This window comes from Gopherus evgoodei, chromosome 16, assembly GCF_007399415.2.
Source record: "Gopherus evgoodei ecotype Sinaloan lineage chromosome 16, rGopEvg1_v1.p, whole genome shotgun sequence".
NCBI classification, from domain to species: Eukaryota; Metazoa; Chordata; order Testudines; family Testudinidae; genus Gopherus; species Gopherus evgoodei.
This window is the reverse complement of record NC_044337.1, coordinates 9707941-9725715: the sequence shown is the minus strand read 5'-3', so window position 1 is coordinate 9725715 and position 17775 is coordinate 9707941. Positions and strand designations below refer to the sequence as shown.

At 44.9% G+C, this 17775-nt stretch overlaps 1 protein-coding gene across 1 annotated transcript in view; it reads right to left on the bottom strand.

Moving 5' to 3' along the window:
• PAPPA (pappalysin 1) overlaps positions 1-17775 on the bottom strand; it is a 217566-nt gene that overhangs the window by 45231 nt on the left and 154560 nt on the right. Inside the window, exons 14-16 of the mRNA XM_030535942.1 lie at positions 16019-16187; positions 4950-5133; positions 261-471 (exon numbers count right to left, since the gene is read on the bottom strand). Coding sequence (XP_030391802.1) covers positions 261-471; positions 4950-5133; positions 16019-16187 — 564 coding nt within the window. The remainder of the gene's footprint in view (positions 1-260; positions 472-4949; positions 5134-16018; positions 16188-17775) is intronic.

The window sequence follows — 17775 nt, the reverse complement described above, 5'->3', positions numbered from 1 at the left end:
AAATGGCTCCAAACATTGTTTTTACTGTATACAGTTCTCATCCCTAATTTCATACACCTGGGATATCCTCTATAACCCTTCTCCTTTCTGGAATCTTTGATAATGTGTTGCCCACAACAACTGCTGGCATATGTGGGTTGCCCCACAATATTCCCCGCTATTTACACAATCCACTAGTACATACAGGTCTTCCTCCCCTGAATTTTTTTTTTTTTAACCCACGTCTCTCTGGAATATATTGGTGTTACTGTTTTACTTACTTCTTTGCTTTCCTGGAGGAGCCAGGAACATGGTAACCCGGTTTGCATTTGTACTTGCAAAAGGAGCCCACTTTGTGCTTATCTTCACGGCAACGGGCAGTCTGAAGATCTGCATTGGGAACTAGAGATGGAGCTCGACACATCAGCTCACAAAGGGCCTCGGGGAAGGACCACAGCCCGTCTTCCATACACGTCAAGTTGCTGTTGTTTCCTGGAGAGGACAGTGGACAGGTTTAATAAAATTAGGCACGGCTATTTTGTTAGGGTATCGTAACCCATAGAACAGATCAAAAGATTCCTTGATTTGCATGTCAAAGTGAGCTATGTATATTTTCTGCTTTTGTCTTCTGTGTATTCTACCTTTAAATAACTAAGAACTCCGCTGTCCACAGAGACAAGGTAGCCATTCTGTGCTCTTTTCAGGGCAGGCTGTGACACAAGAGACACACAAGAGACATACTGTCTGCACTTCCATGGATACTTTACCTTTGTTCTTTCCTGTTCTGTTGTTTCTCTTAATCTAAATAAAACAAAAATGTCTTTTCTGTTTGAAAATATCCATGCACGGAAAGTCTGCTTGCTTGTTTGCAAAACCATTCATGAGCTACCCCAACACACACACACACACACACACACACACACACACACACACACACACACACCATGGCACCAACATGGTGTTGCTGCCATCCTTTCACTCTGCTTGGGTGTGAAACCGCTTCTCCCTACTTTGTGTCTGTCCTGTCTATTAGGCTGGAGGTTTTGGAGGCTAGGGACCATCTGTATTGCATTACAGTTCCTAACACAATGGGTTGGTCCTTTGGCACTACTACTTGAACATGATTATCATTATTATTAACAACTGAAGTGTTGTTTTCCTTTGGAAGCTTGGTTGGCCAATATCTGAAAGGTAAAATATACAGTAGGACACATTCATCCCTTGGCTGATTTCACTGGAGTTACACCAGGATGAATCAGGCTCAGTATGTTTTGTATTTCTTTGTCATTTCATGTTGTATGTAAGAAAGGAACAAGCATAGTCTAAAAAAAATTAAATCCCTCAGCTGTGAGCCAATAACCATTTGAAGACCTAATAGTCAATCACCCCCCCAATCCAGTGCTGCAGAAACAGTGCGGGGAGCTTCACTCATGTTGACAAGTTCCAAACTGAGTCCCATAAGGTCTTTCTCATCTGGAAGGTTGAGAGCTGTGACATGAGATGTCAAAGCTGAGATTCAGAGAGAGGAAAAATGGAGGAATCCCTAGAGCACAGCAAGGCATGCAGAGAAGCCCTCCTCCTTCATTAAACCATCGGTGGCTTTTTTTCTTCCCTTGGTAATTGTGGCTGATTGCTGAGGTATTTTTATGAAATCCAAAGCTTTTTCCTATAGCATCAGCCTGCTTCTCTTGTCTGACTCACGCAGCGGTTCTGCAGTCCTACACTGGTGAGACCATGCTTGCTACTGCACAGTGATCAACTGTGACATTACAAACAGCGGCTTCCATGGCATCAGGGATTGAATTAGGTCTGAGTCATTCAGCTTCCATCCTCCAGAAGCTCAGTGGCAAAGCCTATTAGTCACCATCTGTGACTGTGCAAGAAATGATTTCTTTATCGCAGTGGTCCCCGAACTCTGGGGCGTGCCCCCCTAAGAGGGCATAGAGGAAGGTTTGGGGGGCATGAGGAGGGGCCCGGACCAGCCCCCACAGGGTACAGAGAGAGAGCACCACACAGCCCAGCTCTGGCTGCATCCACAGCTCCACTCTGCCCCTTCTTATGCTCCCAGGCCAGCTCTGCCCTCATTCTCCCTCTGCCCCTGCCTCTAGCCCCAGCTCCTCTCCAATCCCCACTTCTGCCTTCAGCCCAAGCTCCTCTGCAGTGGGGGTGGGGTGCAGACAGATTCCATTGCTGATGGGGGTGGGGTGACAGGAAAAGTTTGGGCACCACCGTATTGCTTTGATAGCTACACTCCAAAAGTACAATGATACTGGACACCAGAGCTGAGCAAACCAAGGGCTAGTGTCCATCAGCCTAGCTCCACTGTGTTCACCAGTTGAGGATCCGGTCACTTGTGACTTATTTTATTCTGCAGCGTTTAATGTGACCATTTTTACCTTTTGTGCTGAACATATGTGCAGCCCTTGAATTTGAATAAAATAGCGACTGTCACATTTAAAACTAAGCCCACTATTTCCGCCCCCTCCCCCCCCCAGTTGTTTCCAATTAGATGCCACCTTCCTTTTGGAGAGGATCCCATGTTAGTGCAAAATAATAATAAAAAAGACATTTTGATAAAAATAAGATGATATATAACAACATGGGCAGCTTTATCTTTTACTATGGAAGTGTTGGTTGTGGCTATGTAGTTAAGGCTGAGCTGAGTTTTGCACTTAAAGCAGGAATTCAACAATTTTGTCATGAATGAAGAATTTAGTCTAGCCTCCCACAAAATTAAGGGTATTTCATGAACCTCATCTGGAATGCAGAATTAGCACTACCAGATGAGCTGACATCATACATACAAAAGAGCCTTGAATCTCATGTACCTAAATATACAGTAACATTAGGGATTAATTCAGTGTTGGCGGGTTACAAGTCAACTCGCCTTCAAAGTTCTTTCAAGTTAGCAATGCCTTCCTGCTGTATTGACAGGATCAGACCAGGCAGTGGTGAGAAGGTAGAGATTGCAGTGGTGAGGACTCCAGAAGCAGCAGGAAGTTGGGATAGGCACTCATCAGGGAAAGGAAGGCAGTAGCAGGAGGAAAGAAAGGAGCAGAATGTGTTACTTTGGAGAGTAACATTTAGTAGACCCAGGCAGGGAAGGCAGAAGAGAAGGGGATGGGATGGGATGTCCTGAGAGCTGGGAAGAAGGATGGCAGCAGGAGAGAAGAGGATCAGGAAAAGATCCCTCAGGGAATTGAGTGTGCACCAATGGATGGTGGGAGGCGGGAGGCTGAAGTCTTCTGCTGCCATTAAAAATAAAGGAAAGAAGCATAAAGGGGAGACTGGAATAGGAAACAGAGGAGACATGGGAAGGAAGAAGACAGAGCAAGGAAACATGCCCCATTTGGGCACTGACAACATTTCAGGGGGCAGATCCTCAGCTGTGCTTCAATCAGTGTGCCCAGTTAATTCTGGGATGTTCAAAAGCCCCGGGGACCCTTATGTCCAGTGCATCATCTTAGACTGTGAGATGAGCTGGGCCAAAATCATAAGCTCTGAACTCTCCAAAGTTCAGATGCAGTGTTTTGATTGGGTTTCATCCAATGAAGTTCCTTAAAGTCTGAAGGAGTTGAGAGATAGAATCCCCACTTGGCTCCACCCCTAATTTATGAATGATCAAAGTCACATGCTGTGCTTGATGGGGGCAGGAAGGAAATAGTACAAGATGGAGCTGAGATCACATCTGGAACATCTACTCCAGTGATCCATCCAGCAGCACCCCCCTCACAGGGGTGTGGACGCAAAGGCAGACCTAATGTACCGCAGTGAACAAGCGAGACGAATCCTGAGATTCCCAAATGTTCTATATTGCCACAGGGTCAAATCTTGAAAGTTCTGAACATCAGCAGTTCCTACCAAAGTTGGAAGGAGTTACAAGTGCTCAGCACCTCTTCAGGATTCAGCCCCTGCGGAACATTCTGGGTAACTTAGAGGGCTTTTCGGGGTGTGTTTGTTCCTTTCACTGTTTACTTCCAACGGTCTTGCCATCTGCTCTGAGGAATCCCCTCTCCTTCCTCATTCCAGACAAAGCCCTCTGTACAGCTTCTGGCTTCCTGGCATGTGTGAGCCTGACGACAACTTTTGAGGATTTCTTTTAAATGTCAGTAATAATAATCAATGCCCAGAGGTTTCCTTTTGTCAGGCTGGATTTTGATATTTATTCACAGTGAGTACCACTTTGCTAGTCTACTAGAAGTCAACGGGACCACTTGTGGAATAAGGTGCTATTCGACATGAGTAAAGGTTCAGAAACTGACCTTTGATCTGTACTCTCTTTACGTAGCTCAGAATGAATAAAGAAAGTGCTTCCAGCTACATACATCACAGCTCTCCCAAGAGACGGGGATGAGACTCATGCTGGTGCTGGAGCAACATTTTCAAAACTGCCCGAGTGACTTAGGAGCCAATGTCCCATTTTCAAAAGTGACACAGGAATTTAGAAGCTTGAGTCCCACTGAATTTCACTGAGATTTGGACTCCTACATTTCCATGTGATTTTTAAAAATGGGACTTAGGCACTTTGAAAATCCCACCCTATGTCCCCTGACTCTCCCTGCACACCCCAGGAAGAGCTGTTAGCTTTACATTTCACTGTTGGCATTAAACATCCTCTTCTCCCTCCCAGTGAGGAGAGCCAGCCTAGAGGAGTCACTGCTCTGATTCTATTTATTCTTATTACTTTTTAAAGTTTTGATTTTATGGAGGCAATTTTTGCTTTCATTATAGTTTCCAGCCCACAGTCATCAAGGGACAAGGTATTAAATAAACCCTCACAACATACAGAAAGAGGAGGGGAAATTAACTTCCAGCATAAATAAAACCTGGCGGGTAACTTTCTGCCCTCATTCTTTTTCATGCTTCAACCCCATGGAATAATAATAATCATAATCATAATAATCTTAATAATGACTTGTCTGGGTCTTTTACAGACTGAACCTTAACTTGTGGCAAAATGCCCTCCATACCTTTCAGCAGGGCCGGAGGTCGGCAACTGAAAGAGCATTTCTTTCCAAAGATGGTACCCTCGCTGCAGTCGAATGTGGCTGGGTAGACATGGTACTGGTCTGGGATGCCGCAATCCACCGGTTCACAGGCCACCTGTTTGTTCCATTTCCCATCTGTGCAAGTCACGGTGATGCTGGACTCCAGCTGAAAGAGACACACGGCCAAAGACATGACAGCCAGCAGGGGAAAGATCAAACCTAAGAATAACCAAATAGCTGCCAGTGCCCACTAAGAGCCACCCACAGCCTAACCGCTGCTCATGTTTGCTATCCTATCAGGTCTCACAAGCCAATTACTGAGCCTCATCACCAGCGCTTGGGTCGAAGGCTTCAGAAAAGCATTGAGATGTTAAGGAAATGGTGTCAGTAAGTCAACAGGGGATATTTTCCCCTCTGAGTTAGCACCAATCCAGTGTCCCCAAAATGCTGTGTTGATGGTGATGGGACTTCGAAGGGAAGTCCTAATAACCTGTGGTTGTTACAGAACCTTTGGTGATTTTTCTGCTACTGGGATGTTAACCCTTGTATCCGGCTGAATGTGAACTGGAGTTATTCCTGTTTTCCAACTTCAACTCACTCTCCAGTTTCCACCGGATGTGAATCTCTTCTTCACTTCCACTCCTTAGCTACGGCTGTATGTTTGGTGAAACAGCTGCTGTGCCTGACCCAGGACAAGGCTGCATATCAAGCTGTAAGGTGCTCTGACACCCAAGGTCCTGCACGTTGTGCTCCATTTCCTGGAGATGCTCACAGTTACTCTAATAACACTGTCATCCATGAACTCCGCATATTATTATTTACTTGTACTACGGCAGGACCTAGCGATGTCAAATGGAATCAGGGCCCCACTGTGGCAGGCACTGGACATGCCCATAGTAAGAGACAAGGCAATATTATTATCCCCATTTTTCAGATGGGGGAACAGAGGCACAGAAAGTTCACACGTGGCAAAGTGTGCACAGAGCTTCTGTGGCAAAGCTGGAAATTCAACTCAGATCTCCTGAATGCCACCTAGTGCCTGGACCACAAGGCCATCCTGTAATGGCTTGCAGGAATGTCCTGCAGAGATGCATCAGATATCCAGAAACCCTAGATAGCAGAGAAGACAGAAAGTGAGGGAGCCATCCTTCCATTGCTAAAACTATGAATTTACTACAAAAAACAGACAGATGGGGGTGAAGACAACAGAATAAGTAACACAGCCAATATTTTAATTTTTTGAAAAAGCAACATGGTTAGAAGCCAGTGAAGGCCATTCCAAGAGTATAACTCCTTCCGGGGGAACAGAGAATGGAACAGAGAGGAGAAAGAAGAGAGACGTAAGAGACCAAAAAGCAAGAGGTAGCTAGAGCAGGAAAGAAAAGATACCTGCACAAATATGTCTGAACTGTAGCAGCCCTGTCCCTCTAGGGGATATTTTATTCAGGGCTGGCACAGTCACAGGAGATTTGCAATGCCAAGCATTGATCTGGGTTTATAAAAGCAAGGGAAATTTTTCTAGCACACATCAAAGGGACCTGGAATTCCCTTTTGCCAAAACACCCTAATGGTTTCAACAGAAGTTTGAACCTGTCTCCCTTTGATATATGGTTGTATTCAGAATGGAAAAAGCAGTCCCAAAGACTGGAGACTTCCTAAGTGGCCACGGAACCCCTTTTCCAGGTCACCAAGTTTCTTTACATAGGAAGCACTGTTGACAAAAACAAAACAAAACAAAACAAATTCCTATTGATCTGGAGCGTAACATACCAGGATCCATGGAGAGCCTAAGGCAAAGTGACATTATGGACATTACTTTCAGAGGATGTGTTTCCTAAGGTCTTTATCCTCATTGCTTTCCAAATTGTCTTATAGACTGTAGATAGAAAATTACTTGGAGATGTCTGTACTACAGGAATGTTGTTTTACGATGTGAGACTCCATAGAAGAAAAGTGAAGAGATGAATGTTCAGGTATGTAACATCCCCACACACCCCTCTTGCCTGTTCTGATCTAGTCCTTGGAGCAGAAGCAGAAATTGGGCATTTCTCAACCACTGAGATTTCCATTATTTTCAATGGACAACACGTGGGTTAATGAAGGAGTTCAGGGCCTGATTCAGAGGTTGAGTAACTACAGCTCCCATTCCATGTTTCAGTCAGAGTGAGTAAATCAGGCCTTTCGTCTCTATAGACCAGGGAGACATCACATGCAGTCTTCCCTGCTACCACAATGCAGCATATGGTTTTGCACTCCAGGCTGCGTGGCTCCATGGTGAGCAGAAGCCACTGTTTCCCATAAGAAACATTATTATTATGTGCTAATTTTCATAGAACCTACGGCCATGGCTGCTCGGCACGTCAATTTCAGAGATTAAAACACAGAATAAAAGCTGTTAATCAAATGCCTAATCAAATACATGCCTCTGGCACTGTGCCCTGAAGGACACTAGACTCAGGCTCTGATAGAAGGCATACGGAAGCGAATCGCAAAGGAGTAAGAGGTCAGCTCAGGAATCCCAGCTGCTGGGTATGGGGTGTTCTAATTTAGTAACCAACTTCAAGAACTTCCTAGTTGACCTTTGCTTCTGGGAGAGGATATAGAGGAAGAGACAGCCTCTCCAATAGAATCATAGACATGGAGGGCTAGAAAGGCCCTCGAGAGGTCATCAAGTCCTGGCCCCTGTGCTGTGGCAGGACCAAGAAAGCCTAGACTATCCCTGACAGGTGTTTTTCCAACCTGTTCTTAAAAACCTCCGATGATGGGGATTCCACAACCTCCCTGGGAAGCCTATTCCACAGCTTAATCTCCCTGATAGTTAGAAAGTTTTTCCTAATATCTAACCTAAATCTCCTTTGCTGCAGATTAACTTCTTGTCCTAGTTTCAGTGGACACAGAGAACAACTGATCACTGTCCACTTTATAACAGCCCTTAACATACTGGAAGACTGTTATCAGGTCCCCCCTCGATCTTCTTTTCTTAAGACTAAACATTCCCATTTTTTCCCCTTTCCTCAGAGGTCACATGTTCTAAGCCTTCCATCGTTTTTGTTGCTCTCCTCTGGACTTGCTCCAATTCATCCTCATCTTTCCTAAAATGTGGCACCCAGAACTGGACACAGGACTCAAGCTGAGGCCTCACTAGTGTCCAGTAGAGCAGGACAATTATGTAGTGTAGCTTACACATGACAGGCCTGAAAAGTATTAATGTGGCTCACAGAGGGTTAAGTAACCTAACAGGCCACAACTGAGAGAGACTTAGGTTTGATGAGGATGGAGTCCAGCTGAGCAGGGAGCAGGTAGGGCTAATATAAAGCCAGGAAGTATGCAACAGACAGGGGGCTGTAGAGTGGAAGCCTGCAGTCACTCTCTGGGCTTACAGAGGGAAAGGAGGAGACAGAAGCCCTGGGATCCTGGCCCTGAAGGATGGGTTACCCAGAAGGGTTGTGGAGCAGAAAACTGATGGGGTGGAATAGGAAAAGATTTGGGACAGTACAGACATTGGTTGCTGATTCAAGGATTCCTAAGATGGAACCTGGAGCAGTGGGTGGGCCCGGGTTCTCTTACCAGCCATTGGGGAAGTTTCATTGCCTTGGATTGGAGGACTGCTGGGTAGGATACCTGATCAGCCAGTCCAGTGAGACTTTGATTCTCTGGAAGAAGGAAAACACAGTAACCTGGCTGGAGGGCCTAGCCATGAAGAGGGAGTATCCTGCCTCACAAGGAGGAAGCACTGCAATTCCTGGAACAAGAAAAGAGCTGTAGCATGAGCAGAACATAGAAGATTGGGCAGCGCTATACCCCAGACACAGCCACAAGGAGGCACCCCAATGATGAGTAGTGTAACCCATGACAATCCCCCAGAATATTAGCCTTTTTTTCCACAGCTGCATCACATTGTTGAGTCGTATTCAATTTGTGATACAGTATAACACCCAGATCCTTTTCAGCAATCTGACCACCTTGCCATTTATCCCCCATTTTGTAGTTGTGCATTTGATTTTTGTAAGTGTAGTACTTCGCGCTTGTCTTTGTTCAATTTCATTTTGTTGATTTTCAGACCAATTCTCCAATTTGTCAAGGTTGTTCTGAATTCCAATCCTGTCCTCCAAGTGCTTGCAACCCCTCCCAGCTTGGTGTCGTCCACAAATTTTAGAAGCATGCTCTCCACTCCATTATCCAAGTCATGAATAAAAATATTGAATAGTACCGGATCCAGGACTGACTCCTCCGGGACTCCACCCAAAACACCCTCCCAATTTGACAGTGAATCATTTATAACTATTCTTGGCGTATGGTATATCAACTAATTGTGCACCCACCTCAGAGTAATTTCATCTACATCACATTTCCCTAGTTCACTTATGAGAATGTCATGTGAGACTGTGTCAAAAGCCTTACTATAATCAAGGTATATCACGTCTACTGGTTCCCCACATCTACTAGGCCAGTAAAACTATCAAAGAGAATTAAGTTGGTTTGGCTTGATTTGTTCTTCAGATTTATGCTGGCTATTCCTTATAACCCTATTACTCTCTAGGTGCTTACAAACTGATTGTCCAGCAATTTCTTCCAGTATCTTTCCAGGTATTGAAGTTAGGCTGAATGATCTGTAATTCCCCAGGTCCTCTTTATTCCCCATTTGAAAGATAGATACTATGTATGTTTACCCTTTTCCAGCCCTCTGGGACCTCACTCATCCTCCAGAAGTTCTCAAAGATAATCACTAACAGTTCTGTGATTGCTTCCGCTAGTCCTTTAAGTATTATCCAAACATTTGTTAACCCGTTCTTTCCCTACTTTGGCTGGTGTTCCTTCCCCCTTGTTGTTAATATTAATTCTGCTGAGTATTGGTTACCATTACCATTTTTAGTGAAGACTGAAGCCAAATGGGCATTAAACACCTCAACCTTCTTGATGTCTTCTGTGACTAGCTCTCTTCCCCGTTAAGCAGAGGATCTACACTTTCCTTTATCTTTCTCCTGGCTCCTACCGTATTTAAAGAATCTTTTCATTAATCACGCCCCAGACCAGTCAAGAGTGTTAAAAACATTTTCCAAACACCCTGAACTGCTCCCACAAACAGGGAAATAATATAGAAACTTGAGCCCAGGTGTTATACATTTATGCAGGCCCGCTCAAGAAGTAGTCAAGTGTGCACTGCACTAGCTAGCAATTCCTGAAGGGCTTCAGCAGTAGTTGTCTTGTATATTAGTCAGATAGTATAGGTGCAACCAGCTGCAGCCTGTGGGAAATGGTAAGTGAATGGGTTATTGCCCTGTCGCTTAGAAGACACCACTTGCCAGCAGTGCACTTGTTCTGCACGTATCGCTGCCTCTGTCCTGATCCTGATATGGCATGATCATTCTCTGCTGTGTAACAGGAAAATTCAATCTCTTGTTGAATTTGGCCCTAGGCTTCCCTCCAGTGGAACTTCCCCAGACCTGTAGGATCATCCTCTTCAGGATAAGAAGAATCGCTAGAATACTTCAAACCCTTCAGCCAGTGCACATCATAATCAAAAGACGGTTCCATTGTAGAAAAAATAACATATCAGAGTGTGCGATCATTGGCTTCTCAAGCAATTTGTTCCCTAAATTGTATGGCGGGAACTCTTGGTTTTCAAGGTCATTGATACTGTACTCTTTAAAGCATCTACTATCATTACTTTAATGAACACTGAAACGCACATACCTTTGTGGCAGAACATTACAGGCATGGCTTTCAGGAAAGGAAAGTGCAAGCTAAACTTATTCCTTTCAATGTGCAGAGGGAATTTAGATTGCCAGAGTTAGAGTAAATGTATCCAGAGAGCCAGCATTTACAGCCTTCTTTTTGCAAAATGTGCTAAAGGCTCTGTGAAGGCCACAGGTGGCCAGGACCTCATCCAAAAGATGGCAGATCCAGCAGCGGAGCATTCCTTAATTCCACAGTGAGTCATTAATCAGTGCTGCCTCAGAGGGGGCAGCACCACCCCCTGAATCATCAGCTGCATCATAGCCAGAAGCACCCATGATTTCTCCTGCAGTTCTCCCATTAAAGTACTGACCAGGCACAAGCCTGCTTAGCTGGTGAGACCTGTCAAGTCCACACAGCCCCAGGCAGCACCCATGCAGCACTTGGCTTTAGCCTGGGGTTTATTAGCTGTCACTTTGGGCACTTTGTGTTGCTCTGACTGGCATCCCCAGCACCTGCTTCCCTCACTCCTCTGCCTTCCAAAACGAGCCTTACATAGGAAGAGACTGAAAAAAAAGAAATACAGTTTCCCAGTGTCTGGTGCAGATTAAAGGAACTAAAACTCCTCCAGTATCATAAAAGAATCCACGTCCCCTTCCCTCTGCCCAAGACCTGTCTGCTCTTTCTTCGATAGATGTTTCACGTGTGAAGTTTCCTCTCCTTAAAAATGAACAGCTGTGTGCTCTCCTCTAAGTACTCTTCCACTGCTGCCCACTTACTGTGTCGCTAATTGAACCCACATGAGCGGTGCTTTCTTTGCCTGGCATGATTGATGATGCCTTTGCACAACACTAAGGAGCTGCTGGGTTTTAAGAAATACCTCGCAACCACAGCAGAAGGAGCAGCAGTGGCATCCAGAAGGAGAGATGACAAGAAATAACCAGGCGACTGGGGCTTTTAGGGAAAGAAGGACAAAAAGGGGATGGGGGAAGAGGAGAAAGGTAATGAAAGAAGAAGAGAGGAGGGAGGAAAAGAAGAACAAGAGAGATGAAGATGGGACCAAATGAAATATGGCTAGAGGAAGAAATGGATGTAATGGGTAATTGAAAACAGCCCTATGTGGGAAAAGGTGCATTGAGAATTTAGCCCCCATCAGCACACAGAGCTTCTTTTGTCGTTGATATGATTAAGTGAGGTTGAGAGATAGATACAGTAAATAGCCATTGCACTGCTGTACCTGTGCTTACTGAATATGGCTTCACGGTATTCAGGGTTCTGTCACCTGACGCAGCTTTCCCTTAGATGCCCCCCTCCTCAATAGAGCACTGATTGAATGGAAACAATTCAGAAAAGGGCAACAAAAATTGTTAGGGGTCTGGAATGGCTTCCGTATGAGGAGAGATTAATAAGACTGGGACTTTTCATCTTGGAAAAGAGACGACTAAGTGGGGATATGATTAAGGTCTATAAAACCATGACTGGTATGGAGAAAGTAAATAAGTGTTATTTACTCCTTCTTATAACACAAGAACTAGGGATCAACAAATGAAATGAATAGCAGTAGATTTAAAACAAACAAAAGGAAGTATTTCATCACACAATGCACAGTTAACCTGTGGAACTCCTTGCCAGAGGATGTTGTTAAGGCCAAGACCATAACAGGGTTCAAAAAAGAACTAGATAAATTCATGAAGGATAGGTCCATCAATGGCTATTAGCCAGAATGGGCAGGAATGGTGTCCCTGGCCTCTGTTTGCTAGAAGGATGGACCACTTGATGATTACCTGTTGCGTTCGATCCCTCTGGGGCACCTGGCACTGGCCACTGTTGGAAGATACTGGGTACTGGGCTAGATGGACCTTTGGTCTGACCCAGTAAGGCCATTCTTACATTCTTATTTTCATGTGCTAGGAATGGGTAAGGACCGGGACTTAACCCAGACCCAAAGGCTGAATAGTTTTTAGCCACTGAGATGGAGATTTTTTAGAAGTGCCTAAGGGATGATAGAGATTGACTGTCAATGGTACCTGTGCTCCTAAATCTTTTTATTTTTTTTTTAAATCTGCCCCGGAATTCTCTCTGTTCAGTCCCTAAAAAAGCCTCACCTTAAAATGTCTATGAGAAATTCAGCTCTGGAGCTGAAATCAGGGTGTGATCATCAATCATTTTCATCAGCATGGCAGTCCTCACTGTCCCTCCCACCAAGAAGGCTATAGATCTTCACAACTCTCTTTCAGATGCCTGATTTCCTTCCCTAGCCAACATCATGGAATACCAGCGTGTGCAAAACTGCTTTCCTTCTCCCTTTCTCCAGTTTCCTTCAGCTGAACACAAGGAGCATGTTTCCAGTTCTGCACAAAAACCACTGTGCAAATACAGAGGTTCCATCCAGGGCAAAAAAGGCCATTGGTTATTGATAGTCAACAATCCATACATCCCATTTTACTTCCGAACTACTGTCATCAGAAGAGAAACTGGAAGTTGGGAAGCAATTGAGGAAGGAAAAAAATAAATAAAAGGAATCGAAACCATGATAATTAAATTCCAGGATTTCTCAGAGATCTTATTTCTTGTGTGAAAATAACCCACATTCCAGCTTGAAGCACCTGACTGCAATGAAATAAAGAACCCCTGTGCAAAGCATGGTGAGATCTCCTAAGCACATGCATAACTTTAAGCATGTGCTTAAGTGCCTGGCTGAAGAGGGGTGAATTTAAGCACATGCTTAACTCTGCTGAACTGAGGCATCAAAGCGCACATACACACTACAATGAATGCATAAAATATAACAAAGGCAGAGAACCTTTGGCCTAGGGTGGGTTTTTGGGGGGGAGGGGCGCTCTTTGGGAGAGGATTGTTGAGAGCAAAGTGTGGGGTGGATCAGGGTTTGGATAAGAGCATTGTGGCAGACAGTGACTCTCCTTGGCTAGTGGAATTAACATCTCAAGTTGTGTCATATGAATCAGATCAAGTGCTGAATGCTCGGTGGGGGGGGGGGAAAGGGGGGAAGCACACTTTGAAACCAGGGTTCTCTGATCAAAACCATACAGTAATAATTGGCTTCAATCTTCCCCATTAGGGACTTTTCCCATTTAAGTGATATGGTGTTGGTGAAACAATTTTAGTTGTTTTATTTGCTTTGTGGATTCCTGTGTTCTCAATGTAAAGATCTAGTCCAACTATTTCCCTAGTCAGTCATTGAGGCTTGTTTGAGACTTTGTTTTCTAGTCTGCAAAAATGCTCAGCTGGAGCTAAGGTTCTGGTGCTGATGCCAATTTCGATGGAAGAGGCCCAGCTCATGGGGTCCTGTATTTGTTTTGTAATTGAGTTGAAAGGGCTGACTCATTCCCCTCCACTTTGTCTCCCCCTCCTTGATCTTATGAAGAGCACAGTATTTTACAAATACAGACAAGCTGCTGAGTGTGGCTGTTTTCCTTTATATCCCCCGCAACACACGCTTGCTTCCCCTACCACTGAAAAAAGTGCCCATGTGGAACACCGTAACAAAAGCACTGTTGGTCTTGCAGGCAGGACCCAAATGGTTTTACGTAAACAGGCCTGAGAAGAGGGAACCAGTGTGTGTGTGTATGGGGAGGGGGGAAGAGAAAAACTCCAAAGCTCTGCCCCCAACCTTAACATGAGTCTAGAGACGTTCTGAATGTGGGAGTCATGGGACAACTTCCCTGCCCCCACATTCATTCTCTCCCCAGAAACTGCAGGGAAAGCTGGAGTGATTTTCACAGCTCTGATGAAGTTCAGCCCCCTCTCTGGGCACTGAAAAATCATCCCTGCCTGGGGATGACTTATGCCTGGCGCTCACAAAAATCCTTCTGAAGAGCAAATAGTTTGGCTTTGGAATGCACCAGATTGTAGCAAGTGTCAGGTATTTGGGGGTGGGAGTGGGAAAAAGGATTCCAAGGAGGATTCTCCAGGGTTTCTGCTAAAAGGTATTCGCACACACTCCACGCTTCCTGTGACACACATGAACACTTTGCCATGCTATCAACACACACCAGGATTTCCAGGAACTAAGTATAAATATTTCCAGAACAAAAGTAATGTAAAATTTCCTAAGTGGTGTTGCCTCCCCTTCTTGGTTTTGTTTAAGCCGGAAAACAAATGAACAGTTTTCCCCATCCCTTTGCCCTCTCTGCCAACACATGCACTTGTGGGACTGGAGGCTTATCATGATCTGAAACATCTCCCCCCTTTTTTTTTTTTAATCTGAAAAACCTGGATACATTTTCCCCCTTGCAGTTCATGTTTGTGCATCTCTGCACTGTCAGGTTCTGGCTGGAAGCAGACGGAATGAAATGCTGCAAAAGAGGAACGGCCTGTGACATTATCCGGCCAAGACAAAGGAGAAAACACCAGAAATCTCACCAGAAAGCTCGTGCTTGTGAGATTCACAGTTCAGTTTTGCAGACCTAATAAGATCAGATAAGGTCAGAATAACTATCTAAACATTTGGGTCTTTATCCACATTTCAGAAACATTTGAGGTTCACCCATCATTAGAACATGTTTCTACAGAGTAAATGGCCTCTTTCTCAAACAAGAAGACATATAGAAGCTATAGATCTAGCTAATCTTGCTATAGCTGTTTGGCTCTTGGGAAGGAGCATACGCTACTAGCTCAAGCATAGATCTGTGAATGAGGATACCTGGATTCTATTTTCAGCCCTGACAGTGACTACCTGTGTGATCTTGTGTGAGCCATTTGGCCTTTCTGTGCCTCAGTTTCTCCAACTGCAAAGGAAGATAGTAATACTCACCCACTCTCTCTTGCATTTCATGAGGGGCAACTAAATTGTTTGTAAGGTGGTTGGAAATATCTCATGAAAGGCTTTCTACAATAAGACCCAACTTTTTATCATCTGTGTGATGATGAAGCAACCTCCAAAGCTTTGGAGTTTCTATAGGATGACCAGACAGAAAGTGTGAAAAATCGGGACCAGAGTGGGGGGTAATAGGAGCCTATATAAGAAAAAGACCCCAAAATAGGGACTGTCCCTATAAAATCAGGACATCTGGTCACCCAAAGTTTCTATTCTGATAAACTCTCTCAATTTAAGAACCTCCTGTGAACCTATTCCAACTTTCTGGGTCTGTAACAGTGACCTGGAAATCGCTTGAAGACAGGATTTCTTGTGACACTCCTGATATGTCCTACTCCTGGCTCAGACCAGGAATTGTACCACGAGAATGGGCTTTTTTATGGCATTCCAGTATTTCTGCTGCTGAGCCTGGAAGGGACTAGGAAGTGCAGAGGCATGTTTGAAAAAGATTTTGAAATTTAGATGAAAGTGTGAGTCAGTTCCTATTCTGTGCAGTCTTATTTACCCATCTCTCCTTTCGGAGAACCCCCCAACACACCTGGCTCTTGATGAGGTCATCGTCTCGCTGTACTTGCAGAATGTAGCCCATCTTGCAACTCACACTGCACTGGGCACCGTTGTAGAGCTCCTTACTGGTGCAGTTCAGCGCAGCATTCTCAATCTGCAGCGCCTGACAGTCAGTCGCTTCGCAGGAGTAGTGGACACAGCTAGTAAGGAAACAAGAAATGGCCCCTTTAGTTCATTTTTGCAGGACAATGCTAGACTGACAAATGCTTCATTGGTAGGGCAGCACGTACAAGTCACACAGCTTGCCTACTGAACTAGTTTTGCAAAAATCATCTGGGAATAGTAGGCACCATTGTCGCACTTCCTGCTGAATGAGTGTGTGCTGGCAATGACACCTGCTGCACATTACAGATCTTGTGCATGTGAATGTGCAATGCTGGTGCAAAAGGCCAGGTTGTCAATGCTTGAGAATGACATTTGGTTTTTGTACAGGATACACAGAACACGAACGGTGTGCACTGCAGCATCTCAGGCTTCCCTTCAGCGCTCCACCAAATCTTACCACAGAAGAACCATCTTCAAGGTTTAGGGACATTGTTTGGTCTCCAGGCACCATCCAATCTTTGGTCACTGCTGAAATTACAAGTGTCAGCTCATATCAATAATGCCAGTGTTTTTGTGATGCCGATACCTGTTTTGGGGGAACTGGATTGAGACTAATACACTCAGGTCACAAAGAACACAACTCCAGGTATGTAGCTAGTGATAAGCTCTTATCAGTTAGAACAAGCTCAGTACTATGCTGTCTTTTCAGATCATTCCAGTTGCTGCCTTCCTGTCCACAAAGCGTTTGAACAGATGGAACCTCTCTGTTTCCTCACAGGAAGTGATATTAATATTTAAAACAATTTGCAAAATAATGATTGTTTTTAAATGACACATAGAAGATTGTGTGCAGCAAAGTCTTTCAGTCTATGATAACTCAGACATAACAACTACTGAAAACTTTTCCAGCTCAGGAACCTAGCATTTACCCAGTGGTTCTCTATTTACTATTGTGGGCTGCATATGCAGCTCTCTCTGTGTTATGTGGGCCGCATCCACACAGTAGATATACTACCTGTATGGCCCTAAGGATGTCACATGGGCTACAGCTGGGGGTTGATTCGGCTGCAAGTGGCTCCCGGGTTGAGAAACAGTGATTTACATGATATTGTTACATGGCCAAAATGTTGTATGGACACTAAGTAAGTCTGGGGTATTCAGCCTTTTTCTTTTCGACCCTCCCCTCCCCACTGCATAGTATAAAAACGCCACGGCCCACTTGTGCCACAATAACTGGTTTTCTGTGTCTAAAAGGGGGTAGCAACCAGGGCAACTGCCTGGGGCCCCATGTCCGTGAAGCTACATTGCTCAGGCTTTGGCTTCAGCCCCAGGTGATGTGGCTCATGTCCCTGGGCTTCAGCCCCATGCGATGGGGGTTCAGCTTTCTACCCTGGGCCCCAGTGAGTCTAATGCTGGCCCTGCCTGGCGGCCCCTCCGAAACTTGCCCCAGGGACCCCGACCGCTGGTTGAGAACCACTGCACTAAGTAACTACCTCATGATATGAGGTAGCTGGGTCAGGGCAATTAATCCCATTTTAGAGTTGGGGAAGGAGATACAGAAAGGAGAAATGACTCGCCCAAAGCCACACAGTGAGTCAGAGGTGGAGCCAGGTTTAGAACTTGGGACATACTGAGTCACAAATCAGCCTTGGACACAGTCTTCTGTCCCTGTATCAAATCATT